At 32.1% G+C, this 19,858-nt stretch overlaps 2 protein-coding genes across 2 annotated transcripts; one reads left to right on the top strand and one right to left on the bottom strand.

The window, feature by feature from the left end:
- Positions 1–1,713: 1,713 nt before the first annotated feature.
- LOC124362073 (probable transcriptional regulatory protein GOX1679) lies at positions 1,714–3,139 on the bottom strand. The gene has a single exon (XM_046816247.1). The coding sequence runs from the start codon at positions 2,940–2,942 to the stop codon at positions 2,196–2,198; it is 747 nt and encodes a 248-aa protein (XP_046672203.1). The 5' UTR covers positions 2,943–3,139; the 3' UTR covers positions 1,714–2,195.
- A 2,665-nt stretch (positions 3,140–5,804) lies between these two features.
- On the top strand, positions 5,805–8,727 carry LOC124362082. The gene is made up of 2 exons (XM_046816256.1): positions 5,805–5,937; positions 7,833–8,727. The coding sequence occupies exon 2, from the start codon at positions 8,014–8,016 to the stop codon at positions 8,473–8,475; it is 462 nt and encodes a 153-aa protein (XP_046672212.1). The 5' UTR covers positions 5,805–5,937; positions 7,833–8,013; the 3' UTR covers positions 8,476–8,727.
- Positions 8,728–19,858: the final 11,131 nt, after the last annotated feature.

Raw genomic sequence — 19,858 nt, 5'->3', positions numbered from 1 at the left:
CGGAAAATACACTTGAAAACTCTACTGATTAGAATTTCAACTAATTTGGACTTCAGTTATTGAGGTAAACGTGGTATTTTTGATTGAGCTAGGGCGAAGATTTTTTTTACCATTAAACTGTACTCGACTAACTATATAATTATCGAGAAAAAAATAACTTCCGGTCGGTAAATACCGAAGAAAAGCTCTCTACAAATTCAAGTTTTGACGATTTTGGACTTCACCGGTTGAGTGGTTAAACAACTTCTTATCAGTAGGGTTTTTCCTGTGTATTATCTGACCGGAAGTTATTTTTTCAATATTTCTTCGATAATTATATAGTTATTAGTCGGCGTTCAATTGATACCCAAAATCAATGTTCTAACATAATTCTAAGTACCACTTTTATCTCAACGACTCAACCAGTGAAATCCAAAATCGTCAAAACTTGAATCTGTAGAGACCTTTCCTCGGTATTTTCCGTCCGGAAGTGATTTTATTGTTTTGTTTCTCGATAATTATATAATGTATTAGTCGGCGTTCAATTGATACCCAAAATCAATGTTCTAACATAATTCTAAGTACCACTTTTATCTCAACGACTCAACCAGTGAAATCCAAAATCGTCAAAACTTGAATCTGTAGGGAGCTTTTCTTCGGTATTTGCCGACCGAAAGTGATTTTTTTCTCGATAATTATATAGTTAGTCGAGTACAGTTTAATGATAACAAAAATCGTCGTCCTAACTCAACCGAAAACACCACGTTTACCTCAATCACTGAAGTCCAAATTAGTTGAAGTTCTAATCAGTAGAGTTTTTCAAGTGTATTTTCCGACCAAAAGTGATTTTTTTTCTCGATAATTATGTAGTTAGTCGAGTACAGTTTAATGATAAAAAATAATTGTCGCCCTATCTCAATTAAAAATACCACGTTTACCTCAATAACTGAAGTCCGAAGTAGTTAAAGTTCTAATCATTAGAGTTTTTCATGTGTATTTTTTTCTGGCCGAAAGTGATTTTTTGTTTTTTTTCCGATCATTATATACTCGTCTACAGTGTAATGATACAAAAAAAAATCGTCATTATAACTCATTCATAAATACCTCAATCAGTGAAATCCAAAGCAGCCGAACTTCTAATCAGTAGAGTTTTTCCGATGCATTTTCTGACCGTTAGTTTGATCTGTACCCGAGCAACGCTAGAAAATTGCCCTCCTTTTCTAAAGGGTTTTCGGCCGTCAGTGGCCCAATGTCCCTGAAGGGGTGTTTTATTTTCTCCACAGAATATAGTTTTGTCAATTATACGCTTGAGTGAAGTTCTTTTTTGTTCTTCTTCTTTCTTATCCAGTAAATGTAACATCACATTGGTGCCTTCTACTCTGCCAGAATCGAACTTCGTAAAGTTTATGTAGCTATACAAGAAAATTTGTGGTACTAGAGTTGCTGGAGAGTTGAATTTGCTTATTACATCTTTCCACTTTCTATAGGGCGTAGTTACTAAAGCTCCATATTTTTGGTATTTACCTTTTACCAGTAACTCATTGGCAAATAACACACAAAACGTCCCCCGGATCCCCGGTTTCGGACCCCCCCCCCCCGAACAAAATTTCTGGCTACGCTACTGATTTCTGTCATGTAGATATTACCCCCTTAAGAGGCAAATGATGTATAAAATTAACGTGGATATCTTAAATGAGAATAACCATGTTTTAAAGGAGATCAATCATCAAACACTTAGCGGCCAGTGAATCATTTAATAAAAACATCACTTAGTAAACTGTGATGTTATTTTAACAAACATTTGTTTAATCTGTTTGGAATTTTCTACTACAGGTATCAGAATTATCATTTGCAGTTATTGGTCTGATAGAGTTTACTGACTGTCCACTCTCAATTCTCATTCTGGATTCTACTAATCAACTAGGTTACATTAAAATAGGTTAGTGGACAATATAGACATGATTTAAAAAAACTGTAGGACTATTTAGTGTTATACCTTTTTGTAAAATATAACGATGGCAAATGTCCAAAATCCTACTATCTTTCAAATCGTCCATTGTCAAAAACAAATTTTGATTTTTCAAATATGACTCTAAGTAGGTGGATTTAATTATGTTGTCTATTTCTAAAACAAACATTTAGAATTTTCAAACAAGCAATATTTTAATAAGAGAAAAAGTTTGTTAGTTTTAAAAGTACTTGTTCAAAGTGAGGAACTATATTTCGTCAAGGTTAAAGTCATCTGGAATATCCAAATTTGACCAGACGTTTTGGACATCATCCAAATCTTCAAGAGCATCGATCAGCTTAATGACTCTTCCGGTCCTTTCATGGTCCAAGGTTACGGAACTATCAGGCTTCCATATCAGCTTGGCACTGGTGGCTTCTCCAATCTTGTTCTCCAGAAACTCCCTCACTGTGTGTAAATTCTCATAGGAACAAAGTATCTCATACTCATCTTCCACCAGTTGACAGTCCTCGGCTCCAGCTTCAATTGATAGATCTAACATCTCATCAGCACTTTTCTGCTCACTTGGATATGTTATTAGTCCAACATTTTTAAACATATAGCTGACAGATCCTGTTTCACCGAGGGAACCTCCATATTTTGTAAACTTTGATCGGACCTCTTGCACTGTCCTGTTCTTGTTGTTTGTCAAAGTTTCCACAATCACAGCTACTCCAGAAGCTGCATAACCCTCATATCTCACCTCCTTGAAGTTACTCGTGTCAGTTGGTGAAGATGCCTTCTTGATTGCTTCCTCAATTCGGATTTTAGGCAAATTTGCTTCTTTTGCTGATAATATTGCAAGACGCAATCTTGGATTGAATTTTGGATCACTACCTCCTCTTGCAGTTGCAACTGTTATTTCTCGAATAATTTTTGAAAAGATTTTACTCCTTTTTATGTCAAGAGCTGCTTTTTTACGTTTTATCTTAGAAAATTTATTATGGCCTGCCATTATTATTGAGTAGTATGCTTTATAGTTTTCAAACTACTATGCAATATTACATCATGACTTTTTTTACTAAAATACCCTACTATTTTGAGTAATCACAGTGTTGATTAATAATGTTACAACTTCAACAACAATAATAGTGATATGACAATCTAATTTTCATCATTAATTTGAGATTATTTAATCTGAAATCATTTATATCTTGAATGAGTATACTTAATCCAAATGCGCCTTCATAAAAGAACATATAATGGAATTTTTATATCAGACCATGTTTTAGTTAGTATTGTTAATACAATCCAATAATTAGTTAATGTTGTACACAAAAAGTAAAGCAAATGATTCATTCTTACAATTTGACAGAAAATATTTTTTGGGAACAAATCAATAGTTTTCTTTAATTTACTTACTATTTTGTTGAAACACCAAATTTAACTGTGGATGAGTATGATATTAATATGTATTTGTAAAAAATGGGTGAAGGATCCCTGTGGACTGCTGTTATTATCTTAGATTTACTGATTCTTAGAAATGTTCATTAATTAACAGCATAGTGATCATGGAACTATGGGACTTACAATTTACAACATAAGCTCTGAACCACTTATGTATTGGTGTAACTTATTTGAAGTTGACACTATTTATCTTACTTATGTGCATAATATAAATAAAGATAATTTGACTTTGACCTATTGTTTTATTGAGGTTCAAAGGTGACAGATTGATTTCAGCCCACTATATCAGAATCAGTGACTGTTTGCAGAGCTAAATGATAGCAATTGGTACAAAGATGTTTTATTAGTACAAGGCTGTCTAGTGGTAAGGCTAGGTAAAAAATACTCTTTAAAATGGTAGAGGTATATACAGTCAAGGACTGTAGATCTCATGAACTGTTACAGGTGCCGGAGATTCGGACACATAGCCAAGCACTGAAATCGGATGAAGCCCAGTTAGCCTTTCTGTAAAGAATATGATTACAAAGATCAACAATGGCAAGAATAAGAGCAACAAGGAGATAGCAATCAGCAGTGGTGCACAGCATTAATTGTACACCACTTATGAAGAAAATAAATGAGCAGTAGGCTTCTGCAATCTAAAATAAAAATGTGAGAACTTTCTCTGCAGAAATATAGGTCCACTGAATATCAGCCATTGAAACATTGTCTGTGCCTGTTCTAGATTTGGGTCCTTGAAAGCGTTTTTTCAGTATGTCATTGCAGTTAATCAACACAACATTTCTGTAGGTTTTACACTCTCTCACTAAAAAAATTTGATAATAATGTATTGATCTATAGACATGTGCACCTCTTGCTCAGATATGATGTTACTAACCCAGCTTTTCAGGTGTATTGAACTACCCCCTCCCTTTCTCTTAACATCCCTACCCAAGATATAAAAAGATTTTCTGCCACTCAGTTCCTTCACCTAAGAAGAGCTGAAGAAAAGAAAAGTCTGGCTAAAATTTGACTTACCCTCATGAAGGAATACAAAAACAGAATTATTTCTTAAATGCTATAGTAAATTTCATTGCTTTTTTGGAAAATATTCTTATTTTCAATATATATTTCATAACTGGTCCAATTGGTGATTCCATTGTTTGAATTATTTATACCTTCATCTTCAATAAGGCAGATATATTATTTTTGTCATTATAGGTAAGTAATCTAATGCCTAAACCATAAGTACACCAATTTTCAAAACCATTTTTTACAAAATCACAGTGAAAAACATTTAGAAAATTAATGATTTTCACACATGCTCTATTGTGTTAATTTCTTGTTTTTATTGCATGAAGCAATTACTGAAATATTTGTCAACCATTCTGAAATATCCTGTAAATAAGTGTTTATAAATTTTATAATTAAATGCTGCTTTAAATAAATAAGTTGTTTACCTTTTAATAATTGATGGTTTTGAATACCTGATAAAAATTAGGTTTTGCAACACTAGTGAGTATGTTGCATAACAAACTTTAGAAATTTTTTTAGAAGGGCTTAACTATGTGAAATAAATAAACACCAACTGCAAATAATGTATGTTCTAATATTTTGTGTAACTGATCTGTAATTTTAATAAATACTGGGACATTATACCAAACATTTTATTATAAATATATATATATATATAATATATATATTATATATATATATATATATAATGTATTTTTATCTAATTTGCAGGAAAAAATTAAGTAAATATTAGTTGTGAATACCACAAATATTTCAGAGGTTATGGCAAGCTTTTGTACAGTTTCCACAAATCATACCAGTGCTCATGGGTGTTCTTCAGCACAACATACATTCCATGAAGCGCTTCTTCATCCCATTTGAAATTCTCTTTCATTTTTTCCTCATTGACTTCAACATCCATAAATTTGGGACCTCCATGGTCCACAATTTTCTCAGCAGCTTTTAGCGCCTTGTGCTTGTCCATGCTGCAGAAGTACAGTAGGTCCAGGCACGCTTGGTTGTAGGTTCGAGACAGTCTCATAAACTCCTCTCCACCCCCCACCGGTGGATCTTCATACATGTTGGTCAGAACAGTGTCCAGTCGTCTCAACCTGTCACATACCTTCTCAATGTTCTCCTCCAAACTGAGAATATTGATGTCCAAGCGACCCCCATCATGTTCGTATCTGTACTTGTCGGCCAATGTTACTGCAGCTTCTTCATCTGCAGAGACTCTTCTAGTGGTAGAAATTAAACACCAAAGTGTAATTAAAATTGCAAATGTCATTGTGCATATACATGAGTTATACATGATGAAACCAAGATTTGATCTTGAAATAGTTTATGTAGCAATCTGATTGAAATCTAAAGATCTGTCAATGTCTTGTTTGTCATTGAATAAACAATTCAAAATAATAATAATAAATAGCACAGATTGGTTGGTATGTTAGCCAGTTTTAACACTCAACTAATTTTTAACAATGATATATGTATATATTCATTGGACTTGTTCATAACAATTTATTACAAAAATAATTGAGTACATTTTGGTATGTATAGAAAAATCATCACATATATTAATAAGGTCAAGATTAGCTTTATTTCAGTATATAATAAAAAAGACAAGTAACTATTCAGTAATGTCTGTAGGAAAATTTCCTTATTTTAATAAATAACAACAATTTGTTATATTAAATCATTATTCTAATTTATGTGTAAAATTTACCTGACTAATAACACCATAACACTCTATTTTGGAACAAAACTGTACATATTTGTAACTTTGGAAGTTTAGATAAATCATTTATAAAATTATAAAACATGTCACCCCAAAACCTTCATGTGTTGATCAATCTACTCTCTTAAATAACTCATAATAATAAGCCCTCTCACAAGCCATCATAATTCATGCTCGAGCTTCATATGTTACTAATGCAACTCCAATTACAATTTCTACATGTATTTATACTTATTGTTCATATTTTTAAAATTTTGAACTCCCAGCAGGTTGCATTTAGATCTACGTAAATTAAGCTAACATAAAGTAGGCTGTTTTTAGGTTTGAAGTTGTATGAATGAATGTGAGGTGAATATTTTCAGGGTTTCAACCACTTTTTCTATCCAGTAAATAAACACTTTATTGGTTATAACTATTTTTTTGCATGTAACAGTTGTTTTGAATTCAAGGGGTAAGTAAATAATATACACAAGCTTCAAACATATCAGTCAATTTTTTTTTATTTTGCTACATTTAAAGTAATAAAAACATTAATATTTTCATAAAATAATATATCTACTACTCATATATTTTTAAGAGACTTCAGTTCTGTTAACTTTCTCTTAAATTATACAAATAATAAATCATCATAAATAACTGTACAGCATTAATAGAGTACGAATAACTTTTTTTTTTTTGTTAATAAAATCCTGGTTTGATGAAAACTGTATTTTTTACCTTAGATCAGTTGGAAAGTTATTAAATACATACCAAAGATCATTCCAATGATCGTATGATTTCTTTGTAACCTCAAGCAGTTCATCCATCTTATCTTCATCCCAGTGAAATCTTTCCTTCATTAGCTTTTCATCAATTTGGATATCAAAAAACTTTGGTCCCCCGGCCATGAGTATATTCTCTGCCGCCCCTAACACTCGCAGTTTATCCATACTGCAGAGATAAAGGAGGTCTAAACAAGCCTGGTTATATATACGCATTGTTCGCAGCATCTGACTCCCTCCACCTGCTGGAGGATCAATGGTAATGTTCGTCAGAATCACATCCAGAGTCTTCAACTTCTCACAGACATCATCTACATCCCTGTCCAGGTCAACATTATCCCTGTCAATCCCATCAGATCCTTCACCATCTGTGGCACCTAACGTTCGAAACACCATGCTCTCATGTTCAGAAGAATTAGACGGGGATGCAAGATTAGAGTGAAGGGAAGACAAAAATAAGAGTACTAACAATAAATTTAGCATTGTAGCATTCAGTAACACACTGGTTTCCAAACACAATCAAATGGAAGAATATCTCTGCTATTGAAATCAATCTGTTGGAAACAACTCGTGTGATATCTAGTAAGCTTATTGCGTTCATCAAGACGGAATGTTTAATTGAATCTATTTATTGACCCAATAATGAAGTGACTCAACAAACTGCATGAGGCAACTGCATACTTTTAATAAAAATAACAGTAATCCACTTAATTTTAATTTTTGTGTGGAAAATAATTGTAAGTTCTGAGATTTATAAAAAAAGGTATAATTGTTGTAATATGTTTTGCAAGCAAAGTTTAAAGTCCACTACTGCATGTTCTTTTACCAATCATTCAATTTCATTTAACATCCTAACCTGCAAATTGTCTTGAGAATATTTACATCAGTTCTGAGTTCAAATAAATAAAAATAAACAGTATATTTTTCAATCATGGCTATGTTACAGGTGATAGTAGACGTTTTATTGAATAAGACAAATGTGTTCATCACTGAAATTACACCCATTGTGGAGAATTAAGTTATTAGTGATTCAATGAACATTATGTAATCTTAAATTAATAATTTTACAATGGACAGTGTTGAAAAATAAGAGTGGCATTTTTCTCATCAAACAAATCAGTCTAAACATGCATTTAGATTTCAAAGAGACTTTTGTAACTTGTGTGGTACTTCTTTCAACTTTTAGCAGTGCAGCAAGAAAGAAGAAGTTTAAAGCAACAACAGCAATATTAGGTGACCGAATTATTTCCTTGTGTGATGAAATTCTGAAACTGACTCTGGAATTACCACTAGATCAAGGTGGCACTTTGGTTGAGGATACAGAAACACTGAACAGTTGTATACGCCAGTTTGTGAAGTTGATATATGCTGACGACTATTATGACAAAGACATAGAAAGAGTGCTTGCTCTTGGACCCCAGCCGAAGTTTCTTGAAGTGGAGTTGGATGATAAAAGAATTGAAACGGCAAAGAAAAACTTTGGTTGGAATGACAAAGACATTGAAGATTGGTTTTTTCAAAGATTGTGTACCTACCAACACTGGAACCACATTCTTACTTACAAGAATCACTATGCAGGGATGAAGTAGAGTACATTTGTCAGGAATGTATCGTATTTATCTCTTGTGAATATACACTTAAAAAAGTAGCAATAATATAAAATGTTATTAATTTAGTACATTAGAAAATTTGACATATACTGCATATACACTTGTTAGCTTTTGGTTTTTTAATGAAAATAAAATATTTAATACACAGATGGATCAGTTAAACCAGACAAATGTGTTAAAATAATTGCATAATATAAATTTAAATTATTTAATAAACAGATGAAACACTAATTCTCAAAGTAATTTATTTACTTGAATACTGTTAAAACTGTATTACCAGAAATAGTGTAAGTTGATACAACGTTAGGTTTCACACACATAGTTTGCCTAAATAATTAAGAACTCCAAGGACCACAGTAAAATTATAAGTTAGTGCCTCATAAGTTATTTTTATATAGAACAAAACAGATGTTCAGCAATATTTTAACAGTGGAGCCAAATTAAAAGGCTAATAGGAAAACCAAAATGTGAATTTGTTAACTCTTTGGACTTTAAAAATATTAGCTCATTGGAATAATGTTTTATCAGTGCAAATTCTATGACTATCTTCTTTCCAAACAATTTATTATTTTTGTATTTTTATTATTTCTTTGTGTTTTCTATTTGGAACTATTGATCCTCTTTTTAGAAAAAGGGTATAAGAGTGAGTATATTGCTTCAGCTAGGTGTGAAACTAACTATAATTTTGAGTTATTGTCCCTCTTTCTTATTTCATTGGAAAAATAAGTAAGGAATATACAAAGCCTCATTTTAAAATCCAATATATAAAGTGTGTTGAGAAAGTAAGATCTGTTTTTTTAACTAGTAAAACAATATTTTCAAGTCAATTTTATTTTTACATGAAAAAGCCTCTTGTAAACTATTTATCGACATAGTTGCCACGAATGTTCAAGCACATGTCATAGGGGGTGAGCAGCCTTTCAATTCCTTCTGCATAGAAACTATCAGCCAGTGATGACAGCCATGATTTTACAGCATTTTCAACTCACCGTTTGAACCAAAGTCGTATGGCACCAAATCCAGGCTGTACAGCGTCTGCTCCCAAATGTTAAAGCACTGCCAAGTCGCTTGGTTTTCTGTGAACATCAGTGAGGATTTTTGGAACCCATCAGGAACACAAATAATAATTTTGTAATAATCTAGGCGGTCTGTAACGTGATGTGGCTGAAGAAGATAGCCTTGCTATCGAAAGGCCTCACAAAAATAAAAGTTTTAAATATTGGTTTATGTGTTTGAATGTAAATTATGTAACAATATTGTACGAAATAGTTAATGAAATTTGCAGAAATTCTTTTTAGATCATCGTTGACAACAGAACGATGACTACTATGAGCCTCATCATGGACATTTGTTCAACTTTTCTTGAACATTCTAACTCACTTTCTCACGATTCCATCACTTATCGCGTCTTCACTGTAAATGTCTTTAATTTTATAATACATTTCAGCCAGTTTCACATTTTTTGCGTTCAATGAAAACATATTTACTTTCCAAATATGCCTCTTAATTTTCAGAGCAATTGTTTATTATACATTTTTGATCAATTTATGAGGTTTGATAAAAATGTATTTCATTTTTAATGAATGAATTTGGTCAAACTTTTTTTGATCGTATATTAGAGGGTGGAGGAAAATTTTTCAACTCTGATATTATCTTTTTTCCCAAAAATATATTAAATAGTCCATAGTGCACTAAATAATGTAATTGAACAGTTTTTTAACTGTAAATAGGTGGTATCTTCTTAATAAGTAGAGATCCAATTTTCACCTCTAGAAACTAGAAACTACAGGTTCAGGAAGAGTACTCTTTAAATTATTCCACTATTTTTAAAATCTGATGTATAAAATTGTTGTCTTATGTGTTTGGTAGTAAGATATGAAACTGAACTAAAGTACAATGACAGTTTGCAAGTTGATATGTATTTAAAACCATAGGTATCAATGCATTTTTTTATACTAAGGTTATTTCATTTATTAATATTTCTTGGAAGAACTGATTCAAATTTTTAGCCATTTCCGATTGTTCAGTATTTAGTACTCATTTAACACTTGCAAGTTGGATATTTTCCAAAAAATCAATTTGTTTAAAATGTTTGTTATGAAATACTGTACAGAAAGAAACAGAAAAAGTGGAGACTAATGAAAGATCATACCTCTAATATTATATGTGACCTTCATCATAAACCATCTAGCTGAATTGTTTTAATATTCACAGATTAATAAGCCCCAAGCTGCTTTTGATAAGAGAAAGAGCTTTAACACTCCTCAATCTGGTCTTTCTTATGGTTGGCTTACATTCCAGGCATATCTTAGCTACACAAAGCTACAAAATTGGTGGCTATACAATAACAGACTGTTGGTCTATATAATACAAAATGCTGGGTCAAATCCTGTATTTTATCATAGAACTTGTTATTAGTGCTCTCCATTTTTAACTGAATGACTTTATCCCTTATTTTGTTTGATAAGATTACATTTTCAAACAGTCTTGTGGATCACAAAAAGAGTAATATAAAGAGGTTGAAAAGGAGACATGATTTTCTTTTAAAAACTACAGATTCCCAATTGTACCAACTTTTTTGGCAGAAAGGTCATCAGCCCCATGACAATCTCACCAGACCCATGCTAAACTTCTGAGCTCCATGCCATATTCTAGGTCCATGGCTCATCCCTTCTCCATAAAAAGCAAATATAAGAGCTATAGTATACACACCTACACACAGAAAACACTATTTTTCTTGGTTGAATATTATATAAATCGTCAAGAAAGGAAAAAGAGTTTTAAAAGTTAAAGTTTAAATATACCTGTTTTGGTATTATCCTGAAAGTATTGTTGCAAAATAGTTTTACAGAAATAATATTTGTATTCCTCCATTTTACCCCACAGTATATTAAATTCATAGTTTTGTATATTTTCCAAAAAAATCTAATCAAAGTACAAAGTAACACAGCCTTTGAAAGGGCATACAAATTCGCACTGGGAATGTAAAATAAGTACAATTTTTATAGAAGTATCAGAATTGTATTTTCTTATCTGTCTCATGATTCTAAAGATACTTATACTTATATTGTTAATTGTTTACAAAAACCCAATAGACTAATCTAGATATATTTAAACTGTATAAAGATATATAAAAAGTAGTTTTAGGTAACAGTTGATTTGAAAATTATATTTTGGTGAATAAAACTATTCAAAAGTTACCAAATTGTTTTCTTTTTTTCATAATACATTTGGTTGAGAGTTTGGGTATTCAACAAGATGGAATTAATTCCTTTATCAACTACTATATTGTTGATCAGGATGTTTTTTAAACAAATGTTTAGGATATGAGGGAATTTTTTTCAGGTTCAGGTAAGAAGATGAGATGGAACTATAAAAAATACTTTCATATTTTCAAAACCATACTAAAAATAAATAAAACCTGCATTCCCATCATACTAAGGTTTATATTTCAGCACCCTAGTTATAAAGCAACTAAATCTCTCACTAATACAATATACAACACAATTATAAATATCATTTTATATGTAAGCAAAATAAATTAACTTTCACAGAAATGGGATGCAGAAATATGTATGTAAGAAAATTTTAAAGAAAGTCAACAATATTTTAGGGAGAACATAAACAATTTAATTATTTCTCATACCTTAAAATGTCTTTGACAGGCTCAAATTTAAATTTATTTATATTAGGGAAAAACATACAACTAAAAGTTTATGGTGGTTAAGAAACTGCTTCTCGCTTTTCTAATACAATATAATGATTGATATGATCAGAGAGTAAAGATAACAAGACTTGATTGCAAGCTGCAGAGATGTGGAAGGTGTTCTATATCACTCTTTTAGCCTTAATATTTACAAAGTCAAGTGTGGTGTTAGGAGAGGAGCGAGGGAAGGTGAGTGTATCAGAGTTAGCAGACAAGATACAAGCACTGGATGATACATTATACACTACCATCACCTCTCTCCCTGCAGGTTGTGGTGCACAGTTCCTCGCAGATGTGCGTTCATTTAATGAGCTCTTACGCCAGATGGTCGAAATGGTACACGCAGACAAGAATGGCACCAAGGCAGCACTTGATACAATCATCACTAGAGGTCATCCAAGGTTCCTTGACACTCCTTTCAACAATGAGGAGAAGAAGAGGATTTTGGATAACTTCAACTGGACTCTAGATGACTTGGATCTGCTCTACGCTGACAGAATCACAGCTTACACGTACTGGACAGACTTGTTGTTGTTAAAAAATGATGACTTCCAACGAGAACCATGAAGGTTTTCAAATTAAAAATTTATGTGTGTGAACATATTATTAACTCGACATTGAATATACATTTTTGCTGTTGCCACTGTATATAATCAAGTGAACAAATTGTATATAAAAAAACTGAGTGCTCTTGCAATCTTCTTAAACTGAGATACTTTGATGAAAATATAGATAGATTTTAGTTTTATGTTAGATTATGTGTAGTAGTTAATAATAACAATAGTGTGTAGTTTTTTCAGGTATTTTTCTATCTTGATAAATAAAATGATCATAGTAACCAAAGTAATAATTAAAGCAATTTGAATTCAAGTAAATTTTTATTTATCCCTTGCTCTCAATAAAAATAAATATAATAAATTAAAATCACAAATAATAATTACTTTTACTCACAAATATTCTTAACTATACTGCAATACTACAATAGTAAAAAGTTGGCAAATTTTATATAACAAAATAAAATATTTTATTTTGAGTTATAATTTTATTTTAAAATTTGTTATGTCTTCTATTATAATTATTCAATTTTCTTTTTATCTAACTTCTCCCTATAATTCTCAATAATTGAAGATACACTTAACTAACTTGTTATGGTTGTATTGTACTTTGGTATAAAAAGTTTGTGAAAATTAAATAAATATTGTATATTAGGTATTGTTACTTAATTATGATTTAACATTTGAAGTATTTGCTGCAGATTAAATTTATTCATAGTAAAATCCTTTACTGATATATACCTTACATTTGAACTACAAATTAGTAACATTAAACAGGTTCCTTTTGATGTACATTAGAAAATGTACTCTATGTCTCTATAACAATATTTACAATATTTATGCTAATCTAAATCGATTTTAAGTTAAATTTCTAACTTAACCTAGATTAATATATAGTTGCACTACTTTAAAACGTTATTTAAAAACAAATGTTACTACACTTATTTATTTGCATAGTCCATCTCAAAGAAAACTTTGTTGTAGCCTACTCATCTAACTTTTAATAGGGTGGTAAACTTTATTTTTCTTCAATCAGAATGTTGTACACATCAGTACTAACATAAAAATGAATTGGTTAAACCAGTTTTTAGTAAACAAGGCCAGATAGTTAGTGATACATATGTAACAAAACCAACCAATAAGATCACTATCTATTTAGAGCTTTAATAACATCAAGTAATAATTTGACACTGATACCAACCTTATTGAACATGAAGAGTATTATATTTGTTTTGTTGGTAGGTTTGTCACTCAGTGAAGCCTTAGAGGAAATAACAACCCAGAAGATATACTGGTACAAGCCATACACTGATGATCCTGAAGTGCTCGCTCAGAATGCTACCCTCCGACGAGAACTGATGGATAAAATTATCCCACTAGGAAAGTCCATCCAAATGACTATTGAGAAGCTTCCAAAGGGTGCTGGGGAAAGGTTCATAAAGGAACTGGATGAGTTTAATGATTTAAACCAACAATTTTTGAACCTAGTGAGGGATGATAAGGCCAACAGCAAGCCTGAAGTGGACTACCTCCATGACCGCAGCTACCCACACTTAGTAGATACAGACTTCTCAGAGGAGGACATGATGAACAACTTCAACTGGACAAGTGCTGAGGTTCGAACCTTTTACAAAAAAAGAAATATCGCCAATGACCATTATATAGATCTCCAGCTGTACCACCATTGGTATCATTAACCTTTTATATGTAATATGTTTAACATCATATTTATACTACCATTGCATTGTGTTTTTTTAATTTTAATTAGTGCTATAGAGTATTTTGTAATATATTGGTAGGTATATATTTTGAATTATATACCATGTTTTTATAACTAATCAAGATTTTCTACATTTCCTACACATTTTATTAGATTTTAAGAAACATAAAATGACTCATTGAAACTGGGGTATTTAGCTATTTTATGATGATGTATAGAACTAATAAATTATTTTAACTGCAAATCTTTACCAGCTTCGGTTTAATCTCAATAAATTAATAACTAGGTAGTAACTTGAAATTTCACTGATACATTCAGTGTTATGATTCTTAGAAATTATAATAGTTGTAAAAACAAATTATTTTAACTCTTAAGGCAGCTGTGATAAAGTACAAAATAAGTACTAAAGTATAAAGTTATTCTTCAATTAAAAACGATAAAGTTTAAAATTTGCAACTTTTCAAATCTTATTGAATTTTTATAAAAATGATATTAAAATAATAATTACAGATCTAATTATAATTTTGTAGGAACTGAAAAAGTATTAACTTGTTCAAATGAATGAATGAATTAATTAGTTAGTATTAGCATGTTTAATTAGGGAGACCACTTAGCTTATTTAACTGCAATGTTAACATTCGTCCCTTTTTCTAAAGAACTATAAGAGATATCACAATGATCTTTTCATCTTATACTGTGTACTTTTAGAAATAACTAGTAGTAAAATGGTTGGTTTGTAGTATTTATATTTCTTTTAATATTTTAAAATTTCATTACAAAAACTTGTACAAACTTTATTAGAAAAAAATGTTTAATGGAACATTTTTTCATATTTCACATAATTTGAGTACCAGTTGTGCATAGTAACCACCTTTTTATGAACAACATTCAGAGTGATACCTCTTATGGTTACTGAGAAAAAGCGGCTTACGTGTTATTAAAGTCTACTTTTGGAAAATAGGAAAAAAACCACAAAAGTTATTTCACACACCTTTATTAATATATTCATGAACCCTATCATAGCCCATTAGCCTCTTCCTCAACTGGTCCTCCATTCTTCTTTTTATTGAATGCTGATGTTTCCTGATTTCTTTCTGAAGTTCATTGAGGATTTTTAGCTTCACGGATTTTACGGCGGTCAAGTGACTGACTTCATCGCATTTACAAAATTCCTTCCAGGTTTAAGTGCAATTTCTTGTACAAATTTGCACTTGCCAATACGGCCATCATTGAACATTGTAACAGCCTTATAAAGCCCAAACTTTAGTGTGAACTCCATTTTTGTGCTGAACAAAGACGTTTTTAAACAAATATGACAAAATTACATTATTTAGGGATTCATTCACATTCTGGGTTCTTCCATCAAGACATTTTTCTAGAAGTTCTGGCTTTTTAAGGTCTTTGAATACTGGCTTTATGAAAGCCATTACATTTTCAGACAAATGAAAATGTTTATTGTACTCATATGGTTTTTTAAAGCTTCGATAGGTTGTGCTTACACCGTGTCCTTTCATCCTTTGTGCCTGGTTATGGCGATGTGATGTGTCATGGTTTGCTATCACATGGTAAAATGTAGTCCAAATAGCTCTTGTCATTTCTTTTACAGTTTTATGAGAACTTCTAATGACTAGGCCAAATAAGATTACAATTTTAGAATTGTAGCATCAGTCAAGCGGTTTTTTCCTCCTAGTGGGCTGCCATCAGGTAGTTTTTTAGTTTTCATCTTTAGGGTTGGAAGGCGTGTCTCCATCCTTTACTGAATATGCCCGACACATTCATTTTTTATTTCTACTTCATCCCCATATGGTTTTCTAGCTATAACACCAGAAAAGCTTTTGTATAAAAATCCCCAGTGTAATTGTTATACCTTACATTATTCTCCAAGAGAGACCAATGAAAGATCTGAACTGCCCCTGCTACTTCCATTGCTCCCCTTGTTCCATGATAGTTAGATGAGAACTTTTCTTTATGTGGCCCTATACTCATAAACTTACAGCTACAATTACAGAACTCTGAGAAAGTTTAAATGTCAAGAACTTTCCCTGTATCTAAGGAAGTGACGAAAGTATTCCATTCAGTGACATATGTCCACGCTTCTGCCACAACCCGTCTATTGCAACTGTTATATCTCTGGACCATTATTGGCAGCTACTGCATCTGATACAGCAGCTTTCATGGAATATTCGCAAACTGTTTCTGAAACCGTGCCTAGGAATTGTTCATAAACATGGTACAAATTCATAGGAGGACTAAGGTTCAAAATGTGTAAACCTTTTCCTATGGCAGTGGCGTAGCGAAGGGGGGGGTCCAGGGGGTCCGGACCCCCCCCGAAATTTTAAGACATTAAAAAATGAAGCATGGAGCAGGAGAAAAAAAAGAGTTATCATTACTCTTGTATACAAACATTCAATTGATTGATTTAATTGATTAAAGTGACCGTTGTTAAAAATATATTTGTCCTTTCGTTTAAATCATAAAGTATCAAACGATACTTTTGGGCTCGGCCTTTCGGATAGTGTAGTGTAATCACGGTATTTCTATATTTCTATTTAGGGCGCGGTCACGTGACGTCGCAAAGTAACCTGAACCGTAACACGGCGAACAGTTTAAATTAGCGACCACTTCGTTCAAATTCGTCTTGAGGACGTAAAATGACCGCTTAGAATTAAGTTACGGCGTTGATTTTAGGTGTCATTAAACTGTAGACGTGTATATAATTATCGAACAAAATAAAAAAAATCACTTTTGGTCGGAAAATACACTTGAAAAACTCTACTGATTAGAACTTCAACTAATTTGGACTTCAGTGATTGAGGTAAACGTGGTGTTTTCGGTTGAGTTAGGACGACGATTTTTGTTATCATTAAACTGTACACTGTACCTATATAATTTTCGCTCATATAATTTTCTCAAAATTACCATACTTTATAAAAAACCCAAGACCTTGCACTATTAGTACGTACAAAAAATTAGTCAATAAATGGTTAGTAGATGCTGGGCGAGATGGATTTCATCAGTATTTTTCCTCAATCTACACCTAGATATGCTTGTTTTATGTATTAAATATCTGTTATATTTTTGTATTACAATCAATGTTAGTCTGAGTGCTTGGTGAGTTTGTACAATCGTTTTGACTGCAGGCCAACGAGGACGTATGGTGCGTGCATATGCGTGATTGGTGTGTGTGTGTGTGTGTTTTGGTGTGTGCGTGGGTGTGCAGGTGTGGTCCAAGTCTCTCTATACTTATATCGGCTAATTTTTAAGTCTTTCAGATTGCTCTTTTTTATGTACCTAAGTTACAAGTTTTTATAAATTACATTTTTAAGTCTTCAAATTGTATTTTCTAAATAAGTATATTCCTTTCAAATTTTAGATTATTTATTAACTAAATTTACTCATGTATTCCATGCTCTGGCCTTGTATGGATTATTTTAGAGGTTAAATCTTCATTTTTCATTTGTTAATGAAAATGTTTTTCTTAATGACAATTCATTTCCATATTTTAATTTTAGTTTTTTGTGTGTTGTTGGTAGTGCAGACCGAGGAACTTGTTTCCCCACACACAGGCTGATGTCCATGTGGGGATAATTTCCTACAAGACATTTTTTATGTATTCTATTTTACTCTGTAAATAAATTTTGGAAATAAATCAATCAATCAATTATCGAGAAAAAAATCACTTCCGGTTGGTAAATACCGAAGAAAAGCTCTCTACAGATTCAAGTTTTGACGATTTTGGATTTCACTGGTTGAGGTAAAAGTGGTACTTAGAATTATGTTAGGACGTCGATTTTAGGTATTAATTCAACGCCGACTAATACATATATAATTATCTAGAAACAAAACAATAAAATCACTTCCAGACGGAAAATACACCGGAAAAACTCTACTGATAAGAAGTTCCGACTACTTTGGATTTCACTGACTGAGGTATTATTTCATTTTCCTTAGTATATTCCGATCGGAGAGAGCTTTTCTTCGGTATTTATCGACCGGAAGTGATTTTTTTTCTCGATAATTAACTAGTTAGTCGAGTACAGTTTAATGATAAAAAATCGTCGCCCTAACTCAATCATAAAAAAAACCACGGTTACCTCAATAACTGAAGTCCGAAGTAGTTGAAGTTCTAATCATTAGAGTTTTTCTTGTGTATTTTATTTCCGACCGAAAGTGATTTTTTTGACTTTTTTCCGATAATGATGTACTCGTCTACAGTGTAATGATACAAAAATCGTCATTATTACTCATTCATAAATACCTTTATTAGTGAAATCCAAAGCAGCCGAACTTCTAATCAGTAGAGTTTTTCCGGTGCATTTTCCAACCGTTAGTTTGATCTGTACCCGAGCAACGCTAGAAAATTGCCCTCCTTTTCTAAAGGGTTTTCGGCCGTCAGCGGCCCAATGTCCGCGAAGGGGTATTTCATTTTCTCCACAGAATATAGTTGTGTCAATTATACACTTGAATGAAGCTCTGTTTTGTTCTTCTTCTTTCTTATCCCGTGAATGCAACATCACATTGGTGCCTTCTACTCGGCCAGAATCGAACTTCGTAAAGTTTCTGTAGCTACACAAGAAAATTTGTGGTACTAGCTAGAGTTGCTGTGAGAGTTGAATTTGCCTATTACATCTTTCCACTTTCTATAAGGCGTAGTTACTGAAGCTCCATATTTTTGGTATTTACCTTTTACCAGTGAACTCATTGGCAAATAACATACAAAACGATCCCCGGTTTCGGACCCCCCCGAACGAAATTTCTGGCTACGCTACTGTCCTATGGCCCGCATTCCATACATTAATCTAATATTTTGATTGTAAAGTTTAATGGTTTTTCCTGATTCTAGGCCTAGTGACGTTTCCACACGTTCACTATTGTTCATAGTAGCTTTATTGGCACAATTTACACACTGTAAATATATTTTAAGAGCTAATCCTGCAATATGGTTTTTTATTATTATTTTGCTAAAGGACACTTTGTATACTTCAATACTTCTAAACTCAATTGTAACCTCTTCAAGTCAAACCATTTTGTACTCAAAATCATCAATCTGATCGTACAACAATAAAGAAGGTGTCACTTTGGTTTTTTAAGACGAGTTGGTCACAACCTTCAAGACCGACTTGAGTCTTAGGTCTAGGATGTTCAAAAGTTGATATACCGGTAGTAGGAATTTCCTCTTCATAGACATTTACTGGTTGTTGTCTTGAAGCATTTACTTTATCACACAGAACACAATCACAACTGGAATTACACCAAAAGATATCCTTCACAAATTTTAACAATAAGCAGTCTGTTATTGTTAATAAACACTAGCAGAAGACAGCTGTTTTTGTTTGCAACAAAGTAGAACAAAACATACAGATTAACCAACCTGTATTTCTG

The sequence above is a fragment of the Homalodisca vitripennis genome, chromosome 1, assembly GCF_021130785.1.
Source record: "Homalodisca vitripennis isolate AUS2020 chromosome 1, UT_GWSS_2.1, whole genome shotgun sequence".
Lineage (NCBI taxonomy): Eukaryota > Metazoa > Arthropoda > Insecta > Hemiptera > Cicadellidae > Homalodisca > Homalodisca vitripennis.
Note: the sequence above shows the minus strand (reverse complement) of the source record. Positions and strands in the feature narration are given on the sequence as shown.